This window comes from Ursus americanus, chromosome 13 (genome assembly GCF_024610735.1).
Source record: "Ursus americanus isolate L20-20 chromosome 13, mUrsAme1.1.p, whole genome shotgun sequence".
NCBI classification, from domain to species: Eukaryota; Metazoa; Chordata; class Mammalia; order Carnivora; family Ursidae; genus Ursus; species Ursus americanus.
The window spans coordinates 38332483-38352546 of record NC_142139.1 but is presented as its reverse complement, the minus strand read 5'-3'; the positions used below and the strand labels follow the sequence as shown (position 1 = coordinate 38352546).

The 20064-nt window shown below is 35.1% G+C and overlaps 1 protein-coding gene across 1 annotated transcript in view; it reads left to right on the top strand.

Moving 5' to 3' along the window:
- The window catches only part of IQCM (IQ motif containing M), a 338360-nt gene that overhangs the window by 43211 nt on the left and 275085 nt on the right, over nucleotides 1-20064 (top strand). Inside the window, exons 4-5 of the mRNA XM_087866408.1 lie at nucleotides 8761-8851; nucleotides 13108-13202. Of these exons, the coding sequence (XP_087722534.1) occupies nucleotides 8761-8851; nucleotides 13108-13202 (186 nt within the window). The remainder of the gene's footprint in view (nucleotides 1-8760; nucleotides 8852-13107; nucleotides 13203-20064) is intronic.

The window sequence follows — 20064 nt, the reverse complement described above, 5'->3', positions numbered from 1 at the left end:
AATCACAAAACACAAAGATCACAAGGAAGGAAGTCGAGTGATATAGTAGACTGTGGGGACACATTTAGATGCAGATTCATGAAGCCCTCTCTGAGGAACTTATATTTGATCTGTGATCTCAAGGGGAGGAGGATGAATGGTGTGCTGGTAAACTGGTGCTGTGGGGGGAAAAAAAGCCTGATATAAAATGTCCTGACTTTCATGGTGTAAATATTGCTGCTGTAATATTGCTGTAGCTGATTTCAGGCTACCAGGGGTTTAACATCTGCACTGCAGAAGTTTCTAAAAATTTAACAATTGACCATTGACAGCTGGTAGAAGCCAGCTGCAGCTCTTCACTGGTAGCAATATGAAGAGAAATCCAGGCTGTGAAAAAGCCTTGAGACGGGACAGGAATTGACTTATTGAAGGTCCTGAAGGGAAGCCATTGTGGATGTAAAGTAATTGCAGAGAAAATAAGGATAGTGATGTGAAATCATGTGAGAGAGATGACCAGGAATCGGATGATGTACAGCCCTGTAGGTCATGGCAAGGCACTGATTTTTGTTTTAAGAGTGGTGGAAAGTGATTGAATGGTTTTAAGTGTTATGAATAGATTTTCATTTTAATAAGATACATTGACCTCTATGTGTAAAATGAAGTAATACAGGCTAGAGGGAAATAGATTGACCAGAAAGATATTTTTCAGTCCAGGCAAAAGATAATGTTGGCTTAGGTTGGGTTATTTTTCCACACATATTCACTCTCTTCCTCTCCTACCTTGAATTGGAAGACGGTTCCCTAACCCTCTTATTGTGAGTTTGGCCCTGTGCTTGTTTTGGCCAACAGAAGGAGACTTGATGCAAGCAGTATCTTTAAATATATTAGTAGTTTAACTTGTCTGTTATATTCCTCAGTCTGCCATGAAAAGACTGTGCCCCGGGTAGATGTACCCTCCAGCCTGGCCCATCTGACTCAGAGCTACTCCGGCTAAGTGGAGGAACGGTGAGCAAGAAAACTCTAAGCTTATAATCCACTGATTTTTGGCTTGGTTTTTAATGCAGCATTATCATGGCAATTGTGGTATTAGTGGAATTGGAGAGAAGTGGGCAAATTGGGAATATATCTTAGTAATAAGTAATGAGTTTCTGATTTGAATGGGTGGCTATATGATGGTATCATTTACAGACATGAGAAATACAAGGAAGAACAGTTGGGGAGATGAAATCAAGAGTTCTCTTAAATATATTTGAGATGCTTATCAACATGCAAGTTCACATGGAAGACAATTGTATACATGAGTAAAATTTTGAGAACAGGCGTGGTATAGAGAATAAAGTTTTAGTCATTGGTGTGTGGACGTAATTGGTCCAGACAGGAGCTGGATGAAGTCTCCTGAGGAATGAGTGATGTTGATGTAAAAGGGCTATGGTAGAGGCTCAAGGCACTCCATTCTCCAGAGGTTTGATAGAAGAGGATGAGTCCACAAAGGAGATTGAAAATGAGCAGCCTGGTTTTCATAGGAGCAAAACCAGAAGAAAGTGTCGTGTAATCCCTTCACAGGAGAGTGTACACCATTGCCATCGTGTGCAGCTGAAGGCCCAGGAAAAGCAGACAGAGATTTATCCAGTGAGCATGATAGTGCGGAAGTCATTGTGTCCTGGATACAGTGACTGTGCAAAGCGTATTGGGAGTGGACCAGGGTAAGTGGGGTAAGGAAGTACAAACAGTATGTGTAGATGGTCAGTTTAAACATTTTCCTGTAAAGCAAAGAGAAGTTTTTAAGTGATAGCTGTGGTGATGACTGCATGAGAGGTTATCAAAGTTAAAACCTTTTATTTGATCTTGGTCAGTTTGTTTACCCACCCACTTACTGTTTATTTCAAATCTTTGCCACTCTCCTGAAGACCCCTTCTGTACTTCTGTACTAAACTTCTATACCCCTCTCCCAGTAAATGACCTTGCCTCCTACTTCATGGAGAAAATAAAGATCTTGATGGTGAACTCTCTAGAAACTTATTCATAGCTACCTAAAACTTAATCACCTTCTTTTAGAAGAAAATACCTATTTTCTCTAGATTGTGGCTAAAAATTCTATTCCATCCTTTTCCTTCCTGCCAGGAACCTACCTCATCTATTACATATTATTTCTTTATTTTATGTCTATACCTTCTCCTTTCCTATCGTATAAAAGTATCCTAAAGACTCTCCATCTTAAAAATATATTGACACCAAAACATTCTTTCTCAAACTTATGTCTCTGTGATGGTCATTTCACCTTTCTCCTCTCCTTCAAACCGCACTTTTCAAAGGGAGAGTCTACGTTTATTATCTCCAATAACTTTATTCCTTCAAAACAGGGAAATCTTGCTTCCACTTCCATCTTTCCCTTTAACTGTCCACCAATAGCCTCATAATTCCTTGTCCTCCATGAATGAGCTAATGGAAATAGATTTTCATAATACTGTATTTGGAATTACTCAATTATTTGTGTAATTAATTATTCAGTTAATTGAGTTCCCTAGGACATGGCCTTCATAATCCCCACATTGTGTCTTGCATCCCTGGTGCCTAGCCGACTGCCTGTCACAGTAGAAGCATTTGGTAAATATTTGTTGAATTAATGATTGAATAAGTGGATGTTGGATAAAAACACAATCCCTGTCCTCAAGAGACCATGAAAGAGTTCACAATCTAGGGAGGAATTGGCATTCTATATAACACACATGTGCTAGAAATTCCAACAGTAGAAAATCATATGACATCCACCCAGCCCACACACTAGAATGTGAAATGTCAGTAAATTGCAATCTGTCATTCTTGACTAATGAATCTGTCTATAAATTTGCAACATTAAGTTTTAAATTTTATTATAATTCATATGAAATTGAATATAATTTAAACAGTGGGTCTTAAAAAAAAGTGTGAAAGGTGAGAAAAGCATTTTATAATCACTCAATATACAAAACCCGAATCTCATTTTTTGAATGAATAGGATCTGGATTTAGCCTATGTGAAGCACTTGCTTAGTATTATTAAGTCTCTTTGTTGAAGAGACCTTAACATTCTTCTAGCCCAACGATTTTCATGATATAAAATTCCTTAATGTTTTCTGGAAAGTTCCTGTCCAGTCTCTGCCAGGAAACACCTATGATGGGGAATACATTCCATTGTACAGTTTCCAATTTCTGAATTATTAAAGCTCTAAATTCTAGAAAACTAGTTTCTAGTTACTTCCATTGGTCCAGCTTAACGATTTAAGATTTGCTGCTTTAGCCACCTGAATTAGAGCTCCTGGGCTTGCTTGCTTGTTTTTGTGGAAGAGGAAGAAATAGGGATTCTTTATGAAAGTTAGGGGAGAAATGAGGATCAGTTGAAGGAGAATAATAGTGTGTATAATATCTGAGAAAAAAAGTTAAAATTAATCCTTTACATTGGCAAACACAAACAGGTAATATTAAAAATTTTATGTAACTGAATAAGAGATGTTCAGTATTTTATTTATTGATTCATATAACAAATGTTTGATGAATGTGTTCAATATTGCAATGAAATGCCAAAGATTTAAGGTGTATAAATTCAGTTCACATCATTAACAAAGTTTACAGACTAATAACGAGGAGGTGAGCCAAGTAAACAATGAATGTTGCGAATTGTTTCCATGTTAAGATATACCAAAGAGCCGAGTCTTACAATGTGAATGGCTAGCAAAATGGGGAAAAGTGTATCAGGCATTCCTTCATTAAACACATTTTTAGAATTGAACGCTTGAGAATCCAAAATGAAAAAAACCAGAAGAACAGATCTAAACTCAGGGCAGAGTCCGGCTTTTGTTCCTGGTATTTTCTGCATATTTCTGGTAGCTCACAGCTACCATCACACCTTGCATGGGCAAGGAAGCACACAGAAAATAACTATCACACTTGCAAGATGGGAAGTCAGGTCAGAGACTTCCCCAAATCTGAGACCCCTCAAAAGGTGATGCTGTTAATCAAAGACTAAACCAGGAAAATAAAAAGCCTTGCTTTGTAAGAAGGAAATGGCAGAGAAAGCTGACGGTCTCTGCCTTGGCCCTGAGTGAGGGAAATTCAAGAAATTTCCCCTTATGATTTACAACCACAAAGAAGCTCACCTGGGATTGAATCAAAGTCCATATTACCAGTATTTCAAAAATCCCTAAGTGAGAAATTAGTTTAACATTATTATGAATTGAAGGTTCCCTCAACTGCCTGGAGGAAAAACAAATTATTTCTTGAGAAATGGATCTTAATCTTGGGTTGCAGATAACTCCCATTCCTATGGAATATGAGTTTACAGTTAAAAAAAATTTTAAATGCATGAAGAAATAGTCACTCTGAGTGAGAAACTTAGCCCTCCAGTTCCCCCAAAATGCAATTAGACTTACAAAGTCCAGAGATAATAGAATTGTCTGATAGAATAGAATAGAAAATGAGTAGGCCTAATATGTTTAAAAAGTAAACTATAAAAATATGAATGAACTAGAGACAATGAAAGTGTTCAGGAAGATTTGATAAAGCAGTTAAGGAACTTCTAGGAATAAATATATAATATAAATAAGAAATTTAATAAGTTTTTAAATACAGATTTAATAGAGCTGAAGATAGAATTAGTAAACTAGAAAGGGTATCTTAAGAAATTTACAAAGGGAAGCACAAAGAGATGGACAATATGAAAGATTAAGAGCTCTAGAGAGTATATTGAGAACTTATAACACAAATCTAATCAGAGTTTTCTAATAAAGAAACACTAGAGAATGGGGAGAATGGTAATTATGGAAGAGATCATGATCACTGCTCCATGGAGACCTGATTCTAGGTCTGGCACAGGGAAAGGACGAAGTGAGCCTAGAACTCTTACTTAATAGTAGTTCAGAGACTAATGGAGATATGTTGAAATGGTACAGGAACTGACTGGCTGATTTTGGCATTATGAGCATCAAAAAGAATAATGAAGGGAGTAGATTATAATACATTGAGTAAAAAAAAAGAATTACTGTGTCCCAAAAAGGAAAAGAAAGAAAAAGAGGAAAATCTCTCCTTTACAGATTAATGTCAGTTTATAAAAACGGCCCAGCAAAAAATAAATTGTGTGTCTGTGTATATATATATATATATACACACACATACATATATGTGCATATACATATTAGTAAGATTATAAAATTTGATGTAAACAACTGCATGAAGAAGTTTAATTTAGTAGATGAATATAGAACGAGAGAATATACATTTTCAGACAAATATAGAACATTGTGAAAAATGAGTACACACTGTCAGTAAACTTCAAAGAATTTGGAATTATACATCACGTTCTCTGATTACAGTGAAAGTAAATTGAAAACCAATGACAATGATAATTTAAAATCCCATAATTTGAAAATCAAAGATTACTTATGGAAAGTAAGGAGGATGGATTGAGAGGGTATCATCGTTGAAGGCAGGAATTCAAGGGAAGAAGCTATTAGTGTTCAGAGGAGAGACTGTAAAGGTCTGCTTTGAGGCAGTATGTGTGGGAAGGGATGGAAGGGATTTAATGACTGATTGTATGAAGAAGGTTGAGGGGGAATGAGTATAAGTAACTTCCAGGTAGATGGATGGATGGTAGTGTCATTAATTGTGAGAGAGAAATGTTAATTGGGATGTCTTTGGGACATGTGTATAGAAATAGTTGGTTATTCAGATTTGGCACTTGAGAGTGTCTGAGCAAGATATATAGATTTTGTGAGGCATCTACATTTAGATGATAAATTTAGCCATGGTCACGGCCCAGATCATTCAAGTAAATGGTTAGAAGGCAGCCAAGGTTCATTCCCCCTTCTGTTTACTCCCCCCTTCATTCTTCCCTTCCTTCTCCTACTGATCTCCCTGCTCTTCCTTATGTTCCACAAATGAGTGAAACCATATGATAATTCACTACATCAAAAACTAATGATGTACTGTATGGTGACTAAAATAACAAAATAAAAAATTAAAAAAAAATTAGTACCAGAAAAAAAAATAAATGAATGAGTATACCAAAATTTAGAGACAACTGTTGAGGTGTATGGCAAACGAACTTTATAGCATGTATTTTCTTACCAAATAGAGTAGATTATACCTGAAAAATACAAGTGACTCCTTTATGAATAAACAGTGGACCCTTCAAAAAAAAAAAAAAAAAAAGGCAGCCAAGGAAAGAGCTGTGGGGCATACACAACAGCTGGAGGTGGTCAAAGAAAAATGAGTCCACAAAGGTGACAGGTGAAAGAGTAAGAAGTGAAGGAAATTGAATGGTTGATTGATTCCACTTGAATGAATGGGCAATTCCAGCTGAACTCTGAGAAAGTGTGGTAAATAGTGTGAAGGACTAGAATCCTTTGGTTGGCAATTCTAATGCCTTATGTTCCATATGTTTGATTTCGTTACAAAAACCCCAGATATTTATTGTTTTACCTGCATTTTCTTTTCCCAGTCTCCATGTTTGTCTCTTATTTACCAATTATTCTAACCAGACATGATTTATAATTTGCATTCCAGAACTGAATTCTAGAGTTTGGTGTAATTGGTTTAGAGACTAGATTTTACATAAAGGGAATAGTTATGAACTCTGAGATGATATAATTTGCCCAAAGTCACACAATAGTCTGGTTCCCCATTCAAAAGTTTAATAGACTAATTAGAAGTAGTGTTGAATTTTTTATATGCCTTAACTGCCTTTCTAGAAATCTCTCTTTTCTTTAAGGGATATAACTATACTTATTTTTTTATTTGGGATGCAGTCCTAACATGATTTAGTTAAATTTTACCATGGGGGGCTTTTAGTTTAGCATTTAAGTGGATTATGGTCAAGTTTTTAACAGATTTGTTTCAAATGGACATTTAGGGGTGCGTGGCTGGCTTGCTAGATTGTGATTGTGGGTTCAAGCCCCATATTGGGTGTAGAGATTACTAAAAAAAATTAATAAACTTAAAAAAAAACCCAACAAAATGGGCATATCTTTTGCTCAATTATTATGGTAACACAAACTTACTTTCTTTAGCATCATTGTAAAATTCACTTCTTGGGTCTCTGGATCACACATCTCATGACCTTTCCTCCCTATCCTTTTCCTCCTTTGTTTTTCTGCAGTGATCTTTGCTGTTAGTCATGATGTCCAATGAGAGTGGCAGTCACATTTTATTAATTGGTATATCCTACATCTCCCCTCTCTAGGAGTTAGCACGACAATTTTCACTAAGTAGATATTCCTGAAATAAATAAAATAAATATGCATATTGAGTATCCTGGTGATTAACAATGCAGGCTCCAAAGACTGCCTGCCTGGGTTTGAATATTGACTCGTCTCCTGCTAGCTAGGTAACCTTGGGGGGAAGTTCATCTCTTTTTCTCTGCTTCAGTTTCCTCATCTGTAAAATGGGGAGAATAACAGAACCTAACTTATGGTGTGCTTGTGAGAATAAAATATGATAACCCATGTATAGCAATTTGCACCCTAAGCATATGGCAAATATTTTTAAGATTCAAACTTATAAATTCCTTCTTTACTTCTTCATCTCAGTATATTTCTCAATCTACCACGTGTCTTTACATAAAGTGTGTCTTTTGAGCTCTGTAGTCACCGTCCAAAGTAATAAGCAAGGCAGAAATGACCCTCTTGCCCCGATTAAGCACCTGAGGGCCCCTGAGCTGTGCGGACAGTAGTGATGAAGGAACTTATGGTCGGAGGGATACAGGTTGGAGCCCTGGCTCTGCACATTTTAACTTACCAGAGCTTGAGTAGGCTGCTTTCCTCCCCCGTAAAAGCGTGAGCACTGTGCTTCCCCAGAAACAAACAAACAAAAGTGCCAAGAACTGTTCTGAGGCCCAAGTGTGAGACGATTTGCAGGGAATGCTAAACAACACCCCTGGTTTATTATAAATAGTCCATACATTTTAACATTCTGTTTTTCATTTCTCCAAAATTTTTATATTCTGTGTTATGTATTTTAAATCTAAAGTAACGTAATGTGGTCAACTGTGCTCTTTTATTTGTCAGCTTTAACACGCCAACCAGTTTGTAAATATTTCCAAAGCAGAGGGTTTCATTTCATAAGTTCCCTGTATCTTTAATATATCTTCAACATAACCTGAGCTGGTAGCTTGAAAGTGCTTCATAAATATCAACTTAATATTTTGGTATAACGTTTCAAACTATGTTGTTCTATTATCTATACAAAATAGAAATTAATAGGTATTTAAAAATATTTATGTAAATTTCTCTTTAGACTCTAAGAACTAGATTTTTTTTTCTTTTTTTTTTTTAAGCAGAGCTTTGCCTTTTCTGGACTTCAGTCTCACTCTATCAAGTTGATGCATGTTCCTATTTACATTAACTAATGATTGCTAAATTATTTTAAAATAGCAGACTCTCCTATAAAAGCTAAGCCTTATGATGATAATGATGATAATAATGCTGATATGTATAAATGAGGCTGTTGGTATTCATCGGTGTGTGCTGTGCTATTGCAGACATTTCTCAGGGAGCTATCTGCCTGATATATGCAGTTCATTTACTCTATACCTTCAGTGCTAAATTTTAGTAATTGCAAAACATCTGAGGAGCATGGGGTGAAAAAAACCACTCAAATGTGTTTTTAGAGAATCTTTGTGTTAGTATTTGTTTGAAAAATATTGTATCTCTTGTTATTAAAAAATCTGTGATTTGCAATTTAATTCAAAAAATGCACTTAGAACTTGAAAACAAATAGTATATAATTAAAACTTTTTTTTTTTAAATTCCAGAACAAGTTAAACTGGGTAAAATAGTGACTAATATTGAATCAGTGGGTAAAAAAATGGAGAAAGAAAAGCATCAGCACCATGGGAAATCCAGGTAATGTGTAATTAGCTATAACCTGTAGAAAATGTGTAGTTTTATTCTACTGTGCCAATATTTCCTGACCAATTGTCATGGTTTCTCAAGTCTGTTAACACCCCATGCATGAGGCTAATTTATCCTTCTGCTTGAGTCCTTCAAAGCGTATCAATTATCAAAATTTTAGTTTTCAGTTCAATTAACTTTTGAACTGGGGGATGTCTGAGTAGTTAAGCAGACCATCTGGGTTTTACAGTGCATAAGCTCAAATCCAATTTGTGGCTTTCTTGAGAAAAATGCCATATTTTATGATAATATTACATAAGTTTGGAATTTTAATAACTCATCTGCAGTAATTATGGAGCAGAGTTAAGTTATAATTTTTCTTTTTTTAATTTAATAATTTAAAGTTAGTCTTTTTCCAACAGAAGGTGAGGCTGATCCTATAGAGCAGAGTTTTAGGACAGGCATTTTGAGCATTGCTTCCGCTTTCCAGAGGTGTGTGGAGATGGGTCAGTTACTCTTCTGAATTATTCCACTAAATGGCATCATCATCTTCAAGATGACTTTACAATTGTGTATGTAACTGTTGACCCTAGAGCTACAGAACCTTTAAAGGCCCTTTAGCACATTTTGTAGGAACATTTATACTTGTAGAATGCAAATACTGCTCTGTTAAAATGTATTTTCCAGTGTCTTGTTTTACATTGCTTCATAGTGTAACCTTGTCAAAAAGTTGGGGTAATTGGTACAGTTGTAAATAATAAAAATTTGAGAAAATATTGCCCTGGCTATTAAGAGTATTGTGGACCTTCCAACACTTATCTGGCGTACTGTGCTTAATAGTAAAAGATTCATGCTCACAAGTAACCACTTTCTTGGCTTAAGTAAAATATGATATTCAAATTTGGGAGAATAGAATGTATGTGCAGTTCTAAGACTGAGGGTTTGGTTTTATCCATGGTAGGGGAAGATATTAATTGCAAAAGAAAAGAATTTATTGTATTGGGACTTTACCAGTTTTTAAAAATTTACTTTTGGCCTTTACTTAATTTAAGCCAAGACCCAGGTTGGTCTATCAGAGTGGTAACTGCTAAAAGAGCAGTTAACAGACCAATTTAACCAAATAGTTTAGAATTTCAAGTAAGCTATTAGTAACTGGAAAAGTTAACTGAACTAATTTGAAAACCTACCATTTTCAGTATATTGAGATGGGGCCACAAAATTCAAGAAAGAATAATAATGACTTAAGGACAAGTGGAGCGCTCATTAATAATAAACCCGATCAGGTAGAATATCTTTCAGTATGTCTTTCTCAAGAGAGTTGAGTATTTCTCGAAAAATTGTTTCTTCTGCAACTGGTGGAAGATAAAGGTCTCCTGACACCCTAACATCCCATTTTTAATGAAAACATGTCCTCCTTAATGAGGAAGATCAACACCCTCTGAAATTAAGAGCAAGTGCATGTACTTCCAGTGACAGCCTGGGGCACATAAAGCCTGAACTTCAATCCACCAGGGTTGCTTTGTCTTTATTTATAGCTAGCTTATGGCGGTAACTTGTTTCCTACCTTAGCAGTTAGCTTCATTTCATTAATGTTGGAAGTGGGATGGGAATACAGAAGGGAAGGCAAATCCATGTTCTGGGACATGGCGACTCGGGGTGTTAGAAAACCTGTGTTTAACTAGACAAATAAGATGTCATTAGAGTGAAATTTTTATTGAAATCTAATTCTCCCCATAATAACGATAAAAGAAACTTAGCAATGAGGATATAAGCAACAGAAAGAAAAACAGAATCAGTCTGAAATCAGGTAGGGGATTATTAACAATGCAGGGACAGGCGCTAGCACTAATTAGCATGAATTGTCCAACTCTTTGTGAGACTTTTGGAAGATTTCTGTTCAATACAAATAGACCCCTGTGAGGGAAGCTATGTATAAACTACTTACAATTCCCCTGAGGATGCCTGGGAAAATATTAATTTCTAAGTTGACACATAATATTTTTAGGGAGACTGTAAAAATATTGGCTCAACAAAAGACATTTTCCTTGGATAATGCATGAAGAAATATGATCTTATAAATGTATGATTTCCTTTTCCCAGATTTCTCTATGTTTGATTTGTGGAGGGAAAACAAAATTGACCAGTTCTGCATTTTCAAATTTAAGCTTAAAGACGTGAAGTTCTTCAATGTACCTTTGAATTCTAACTTCAAAGATTACCGTACATTAACATACTTTTTTATGACAATAATGATAAATGTGAGTGCATTCTGAATGTTAATTTTCCATCAAGGAAATTAATTTACTATGCACTTATTTATTAGAGCTATTTCTTTAGTTTATAATATTTGGTGTATTTGAAGGTATGATAACTGCATTTCTGTAAATGTGTTCTGTAATTCAAGCAAGTGAGCCTGGACTTCTTCCCCTAGTTCTGTGATTATTGGGAGTTTCTTATGCGTTACATGACAATTTGTATTTAGGCTATTCTGATCAACTTAATAATAAAATGAGGAGATTATAAAATAATGATAGAAGCTCTCAACGCATTTCACATTTATGTTGAAATGACCCTGCCATTTCAACTAAATGTTCGTAAAGTATTTTGCTTAAGGGATGAATTGTGGTCTACTTCTGTTAAAATCTTTCATTAATAGGAATCATTGAACAATGCAATTAATAGTCCCAATTTGGAGACTTAAATATTTAACCATGGGCGAGATGGAAGAGAGCAAAGAAAACTGTGATTGATCAGTGTATCATGGACTCATTCTTGGTGACATACAAATAAATTCTAGAATTTGAAATGGAGTTAGGCAAAGCAGATTGTATACTCAAGCCTTACATATTTTCCCTTGACAATATGATTTTGTCATACTAGCCATACCTCAGTTCTTTGGCCAACTGCATGGATGTGACCACATGAGTAACAGCTAGACTGGTAATGGATCCTATAAATCAGTCATTATTTACTATTTATAGAGTGTCTACTCTATGCCGAATGTAAAACTCTGAACAGAACAGTCACAGACTCTTCCCTCATAGACCCTAGTTTTTTGATGAGCGAAATGTTTTAAAATCCTAAAAATTTCTGTAACGTTTATATAACATTTGAATTAGCAATTCCATTTCTAGGCATTTATAATAAGAAAGAATTGGACAGGTTCAAAAACATGAATATTCATAGATTTTCATCCTTGTTTATAAATACCAAAAAAGTAGAAGCAACGCAGATAGCCAGCAAAAGAAGATTGGTAAATAAACCATCAGTATGTTAAATCCATACAGTGGAATGCTTTGTAATGGGTAAAAATGGCAATGTCCATCTTTGTACATTTACAAATAAAGATATTCACGATATTAAGTGCAAAAAATAAGCTAAAAAGTTCACGTACACTTTTTGTGCACATAAACAGAGAAGGTATGAAATATATTACACATGTTAATTATGACAAATGGAGTTAGTATAAAATAGTAATAACGAGTTTAGTTCTTGAGGTCCTACTTCCTGGATTCAAATCCTGGCTCCACCCATTTCTAGCTGGGATAATTTGAACCATATACTACTTAACCCCCAAATGTCTTAGTGTCTTCATTTATAAAATGAGTGTAATAAACTAAAAACTCAGAGTCTTGTTGTAAGGATTAAAGGTAGTAAGACATGGATGGGGCTTAGAATAGTGCCTGGCTCCTAGGAAGCATTTAAGGCTTTACAATTATGACTAAGATATTAGGGTGGTGAATTAGGGGTAATTTTTATTTTCTTCCTTTTGCTTACATACATTTTCTAAAATTTCTACATGGTGCATAGTTTTTGATGCAGCTGACTTGGTTGAAGCTCGCCAAGTCACAATAGGAAAACATGTTACTTAGAATCTTGCAAAATAGAGAATAAATAGATATTATGCTTGTTCATTTTTCTGATTTTTGTTTTCATTTAGAAAGCAAATGTTCCTATTTGTTATCCATCCTCAGAGCCAGCAAAATTTGGTATTATTTTATCTTCATTCAATAAATATTATATATTTATTATGTAATATAACGATATATAAATACATATATTTTCAATAGTGTTTATAAAGGACCTACTGCATGCCTCTTACTTTGCAGAGCATTGAGGGTACAACATGTTTAGTTTCTGTTGGTAGGAGACAAGTGGTTTTCTCTCTGTGATTAGCATCTAATCCTATAACATTGGTCTAGAAAGTCCGTGTTACAAAATAGGGACTATAAATCACTCAAAGCTCTAACTTTCTGTTTTGGAAACAGATTGTTGGTCTCACCTTTTGCCACCCCCATCATCAACCTCGGCTTGCCCTTACAACCCACGACCTGCTCTTCCCTGGGGCTTCTGAAAGAATATGGTGAGTCTCATTGCATTAAGTGTTAATAGCAACGCAGTGATTTTCATTATTTTTGCATTCATTTAAAATGCAGTGTCAAACAGCTAGTCGTTTCCCTTCACTACTGTGTCAAAAGATAAAGAGATTCCAGAAACAACTACTAATAACTCATTTTCAGCTCTTTTATTTGAACTTGAGGGAGTGGATGTTTTTAATGTGTGTGACTATTAAAGGCTTTGGGAAATTATAGGAGATTTAGGAGAGACTTTTAAAATTATAAGAGTTTATAATTCTTTCTATAGTTGAGTTATTGTTGTTTAAAAAAATACATAATTCTTCAAAAGAAAATATAGATAATTCTTTTAAGTCTCTGAAGTGTAATTGAGAAGCTCTTTGGAACTTGGTGAGTTACTTGAAGACCTAGGGGGCTATTGATTCAAAGAAACCATTTTTTAGTTTTCCTCTTTTTAACTTGTTACTCATGTTCTTAAGCTTTAGGCTGTCATTAAGAAAAAGCTGTTCTTGTAGAGTGGGACTTTGATTGATTTTGAAAAATTTTTTTGAAAATTTGCAGAAGAAACTCCTCCTTGGGTTCTTTAGGCGCTCGCATAAAATTTCCCTTATCCAACTACAATTTTACCAGAGTTTCTCTGTTTGGATTACTATAAAAGGAATTCAAGCATCAGATGGAGGCTCAAGTAACACATTTTCATTAATCCAACCAATATTCACCCAAACTTTTAATATTGTGAAAATAATGTCAGAATCTCGAACACATATAAATGTTCAAAATTTTTGAATGTTGAATTGATCCATAGCTTAAATTCTTTTAAGGCTTAATCAGATAGTTTGAGGCCCCAGGTAGTATAAATAATGGGTGGGTCTCAATTGAGTCTAGAATTGAATATGTAGATGAAGAAGCAAATGCTGTCAACAATTCTTCGTAAAGCATAGGATCCAATGGGTGAAATAGTTGAATGGATAATAATCTTGAAATCTGATAACCCTGAAAGCTGAGGTTTGCAGCCATAAGCTACCTCATAAGTGAAAGTTCTGTGACATTTAGAGTTTATTCAGAATCGTACTAAGTGTTGATAAAAGCCTCTCTTTTCAAATACCATCGAGCTCAGATAAATCACATTTATTTAGAGGCACCCTCACAGAGCTGCCTCTTAGCTCATTGAAGGGTTCAGTAATTCTCATGGCTTTACTCTGAATATAGAAATTTAAGTCTTTCTCCATATACATGGAGCTTACCGTATAGAGGCTTGACCGCCGTTTGTTTAATGCTGAAGAAAAGACAGAAAATCTTTCTAAAACATTCGTTGAGAGAATGTCAGTTACCAGTGGCAGATTATTGTGAAATTGTGAGTTGAAGGCCAGTGGAATGGGACAGTCACCTATAGGATGTGTTCTGAGGTTTGCTAAAGGTTCTGTCCATGCAAAAATAAGTATCTGAAGTATTTACTAATAGAGCCGTAGCTTCATAGAAACTAAAGACTGCTTGTACTTATCACAGTGACAGGCACATATTAGGCATCAATAAACATTTGTTGAATGAATGAATGAATGAATGGAGCCAAATTAAAAGAAGGCACCCAAATGGAATATATTTCTAGGTATCTTTATGTCTGTTTGTGCATAGTAGGCTAAAATTTGATAACTGCTGAAAGAAAACTGAATTTGGGAAGTAAAATACAAAAACAACAATGCATGTAAACATGCAAAAGAATGGTACTGGACACCTTTTTTTTTTTTTTTTTTTTACAATTCTGGTTTACTCTGATTATGTATAGGCCACAGAGATACCATAAAAATAAGTAAAATGTTATGCATTTGCTTATATGCTTTAAAACCAAATTGTTGGGCAGACTATTAGTTTTATGATATAAGTCTCTCATACTCATATAACTTCACGGGGAGTTGGAAAGTTGAACATGATGAAAGTGTAAAAAATTTGAATAAAAATATTATTTCCAAATGCTATAGGGTTGCTGTTCTTTTTTTCCTTAAAATGAAATGTACTTTTAATCAAATAAGAATGGGAATTTCATCATTGCTTTGTTGTATATGAAGTATTGTTTTATTTTGCTTTGTTTTCAGCCAAACCACTCTTTTATAATTGCAACATTTTTTTAAATGAGAGCAGAAATATCTGAAGTCTTGTGGCCAGCAACTTACTTTATGTAACCTATTAGAGAAATGTGAAAAATGTTGATTTTCTTTTTGAATAACCTAGGTGTGGCCCGGGCTTTGTGTCTTGGGTGAAAAATAATGAATACTTTATGAATAGTTTTTAGAATTCATGTTAATTTTTTAGTTCATTTTATGGCTTGAGTCTACAAATTTATCCGACAAAGGTTTTTCTCCACACCATTATTAACACTGTTTAGTAAGCTACAGCTTCACTGAATGTCTGAAACAGTCACTGAGGTCTATTTAATAAGAGAATGTAGCTTAAATTGTGAGAGAATGCAGATCTTGTGGTTTTCTCAGGGGTGTATGGTAATTTACTGGGCTCTTAAATTAAAATTGCCCAATTCCTTTTTAGAATAAATAAATTATTCTTATTGAAGGAAAAAGGAAAGGAAATTAGAACATGGGAGTTAAGACAAAGTCATGATTTCTATTCATTTGACCTATATATATTATTATATATGGTATATAATAATTATGTTTTATTACATATAAATGTATATACTTTATACTACTTGAAGCCTTGACTTTTAAAGTGGTATGGTAGTCCCCTTTATCTGCAGGTCAAGATGTTCCAAGACCCCCAGTGGATGCCAGAAACTGCAGACAGTACCTATATATATTATGTGTTTTCCTATACATACATTCCTATGGTAAAGTTTAATTTATACATTAGGCACAATAAGAGATTAACAACTAATAATAACAGAACAATTGTAACAATATACTGTAGTACAAATGTGAATGTGGTCTCTCTCTGTCTTAAAATATCTTATTATACTGTACTCACCTTTCTCCTGTGATGATGTGAGATGATAAAATGCCTACTGATGCGAGGCAATGAGGCGAATGACGTAGGCATCATGATATGGTGTTAGGCTTCTACTGACTGACAGTGTGTCAGAAGGGAGATTATCTGCTTCCAGATCCGGGTTGACCGCAGATAACCGAAACCACAGAAAGTGAAAGTACGGATAAGGGGGACTCCTATATAGCATAGTAGTGTAGGCACTGACGTTATTCTCGTCACTCTAATGAGGTTAGAATTCTGTCTCTGGAAACCTTATCCAAGTTAAGTCAATCCATGACTCAGTTTCCTCATTGATTAAATGGGGGGAATAATCACAGTACCAACCTCGAAGTTTTTAGATTATGCTTGTAAAGTGTATAATGTACATCCTGGTGCTTAAAAAATTGAGCTTTGACTATTAGCTACAATTCCCTCGATGTAAATAGTAAAACATTGTAGACTTGAAAACGTGGTGTTCAGTGACCTCGCTTTGACCCTATCCTAAAGGATGTATTACTAGAAGCACAAGACACACCTCTGTACCACACTAACTTACACTATCATGGCACAGAACTCAGGAAGTGAGGTTTGTTGTTATTATATAAACACAATCAATGTGGCCTTTCCTGGATTCACCTATTTTTGTCATTGTCATTGTTGGCATCCTGTTCTAGACCTTGAATCTGCCTGTTTACTCTGCTATTTCAATAAATGTGGTAGGTCACACTGAAACTGATATTCCTCAGGGACCCCTTTCGCCAGTAATTTCAAAGCTTTTTCTCCATTTTTGTGATTCTAAGGGAATAGGCCCATGGTAGGAACTCTTTAATAGGATTTTTCAGTATAAAGTTCTGGGAAGAAGGGAAATGTGTCCAAGAAGCCCACCTTGTTCTATATGAGATCCAACTCAGTTATGTGGCTTGGTGTGAATCCCTTCAGTTCTCTGGGCTTCAGTTTCATCATTTGTGATCTTTGAGGAAAGAACGGAACTGCCTTCAATGAAAGGAATGAAAAGTTAGAAGATTTCCTTTTTTTGTATGGCTGCTTCTCAGGTATTAAAGTCTCTCTCCAAAATCATTGACCAAGAAAATCTCTCTCTGTAAATCTGTATGCCTTTTTTTGTGACCTCATCCCTTACCCTTTTTGCTCTTGAAACATGTTTACTATTCTCCCTGAACTCATAGCCAGTAACCAGCAAAACCCCTGAATCTTTACCCTCTGCTAAGTGTTCCCTTCACCTCCTGGTCTTACTGAAATCTGTGCTCTGTCTCAAGCCCTGAGGACATTTCTTCCCCTGCTGCTTTCTCAAGTGGTGATGGTCTACTCTCCCATGCCTCACCCATTTGGGATTGGAGATGGGGAAGTGACCTCCTTATTCCTCACATTGTTTCCAAACAGTTCTCCCTTTCTCTTCTCTAACACACCCAGCTTTGAATCCCCTGTCATCAAAGGATATCTTCCATTATCTCTTCTTCTTATAGTATTCTATTGATTTGTATCCATTCTCTCATATCTTAAGGAATTAGCCCCTGGGTCCTTGTGACTTTCTCTAGTGCTAGTCTTCTAAGAACTATGATTTCAGTGTCCAAGTAAATAAGCTCTCTGATTCATTGGCTTCTCCATTCCTTGAGCTCTTTTTCTCCAGTAATTTGCCTTCCATCATACTACATATATTCTCCAATAGTTATACCATAGAAGTATTTCCAAAACCTGGCCTTGAAGAGCACTACAATCCAACCAGATCACCTGTTAAACTCTTAACAATATTTTTAGCTCCCACTAAGAGTCTTGGGGCCCCCAGTGCTCATAGAGGCCTGGCCAAAAACTTTTGAATTTCTTCTCTAGATATACTCATTCCCTTGGTAATTTCATCCAGTCTGTGGCTTTAAATATCATTTATATGCTGATGACTTCAAATATATCTCCAGCCTGGTTATTTTCCTGAACTCCAGCTCACATTCAACTGCTTAATCAGCATTTCTACTTGATTTTTTAATAGGCGCTTCAAATCTAATGTGTCTAATGCAGGAAGTTTGTAGGTGTTGTTCTCTTTGCCTAGAAAGCTCCTTCCCTTAGATGTCACAAGTGTCACTCCTTGACCACTTCTGGGTTTTTGTCCAAGTGCCTCCTTATCAATGAGGCCATTCCCTGCCAACTGAGTATAGCAGCAGCCCTATCTGCTAGCCCGTAGTTCACCGCTCCTGCGCTGCTTTGATCTCTAACACTTGAGGTCTCAGGACATGTTGCTTCTTTCATTTATCTGATTTTGTCTGCCTCCTCCTGCTAGAACGTACACTCCATGAAGGCAGATAGTTTTGACTGATTCGTTCACTACTGAATCCCTTGGATCCAGAATCATTCTTGGCATATAGGAAGTGCTCACATATTTTTTTGGGTGAGTGAAGATACTATTTTATTTTCTAAAAGAGTGGTACCAATTTTCATGTTTATTTTTTTCCATTTAATGAAGAAATTGATCTAATTTATTAGAATAAATATTTTCACCCTTGGAGCTCAAATATGTTGTTTTCATTTTGAATAAAAAATATAGCTGAAAAAATACAGCTCTGTGTGTATGTGTGTTTCTGAGAATACGGTGAACAACAGTGCAGATAAGGATTTCTGGTACAGAACACTTGAAAATGCTAGTTAAATATTAAATGATAGGATTAAAAACCTGGCTGAACTGGCAGGAAAGCATAAAAATAATAAAACCAGAAAATATAAGAAAGTCTGATTCCGTAAGGGTTTAATATTATTTAGAATAGTTTGTTTTTAGGGCTCATACCTATTCGTGGTAGCTTAAACTTTCCTAGTTAAAACAAACAACAAAACATTGATATCACTTCTCTCCTTTTTCCTATCTATATCTATATCTGTATCTATATCTATATCTATATCTATATCTATATCTATATCTATATATTAGACTTCAGGAATCCAGAATTAGATTAATAAAATTCCTGTTTTTCATGTTGCATTATCATCACTTGTTCATGGATTGCCCACTTTTCTTTTCTTTTTTTTTAATAATATTGGTATCAACTGAATCTACTCATGTGCCCTTCCCAAATCCTATCTCTTTGCTTCCACCCTAGAGTCCTAGATTTGGAGGAGTTCTATTAAATTTTTGATACTAATCCTTCGTTAGTTATACTGTGGCTAGTCTTTTCACTTTCTTTAAGGCATCTTTGATAAACAAATAGTATCGATTTAAATATAGTAAAATTTAACACAAATGTTACCTTCTTTGGGACAAAATAGTGACTATGAAGTACTTGCTAGTTTGTTTTTTCTCTATTCTGAATTTTTTTCTATCATTTTCCATTATTTCAATTTTGTCTTTTTTAACTTTAACCTCATAGGCCACGCCATAATTGTTATTATTTTGTAAAGGTGATGTTTGTTTAGATTTACCTGCCTCCAGGTAGATCAAGAATTGAAAGAAACTTCTAATTTTTCAGAATAGAATACAGGTGGACATGATATATCCTTTTATATAGGCCTTTTTAAAGTCTCGATAGTATTTTATAGTTTTCTGCGTTTTTTTTAGATTTATTTCTATACATTTGATGTTTTTGGTACTATTTTAAATGCTGTTTTAAATTTCGTTTCAGCCCCTACCCCCTTTTCTGCAATATGGAAATACTGTTATCTTTTTTTACATGGACCTTATATCTTATGCACTTTATAAATTAGCATGACTATAAATTAGCATAAAAATTAGTAGTTTATCTGGTTTATCTGTTGATCCTTCTAGATTTTCTAAATACACAATCATGTTGTCCATGAATGATGACAGTTTTTGGTTCTTTTCTTCCTATTTTAGACCTTTCCTTTTTCTTCCCTTATTGTGTTTGTTAACCCCCACCCTGCACAATGTAGCACAGAAATGGT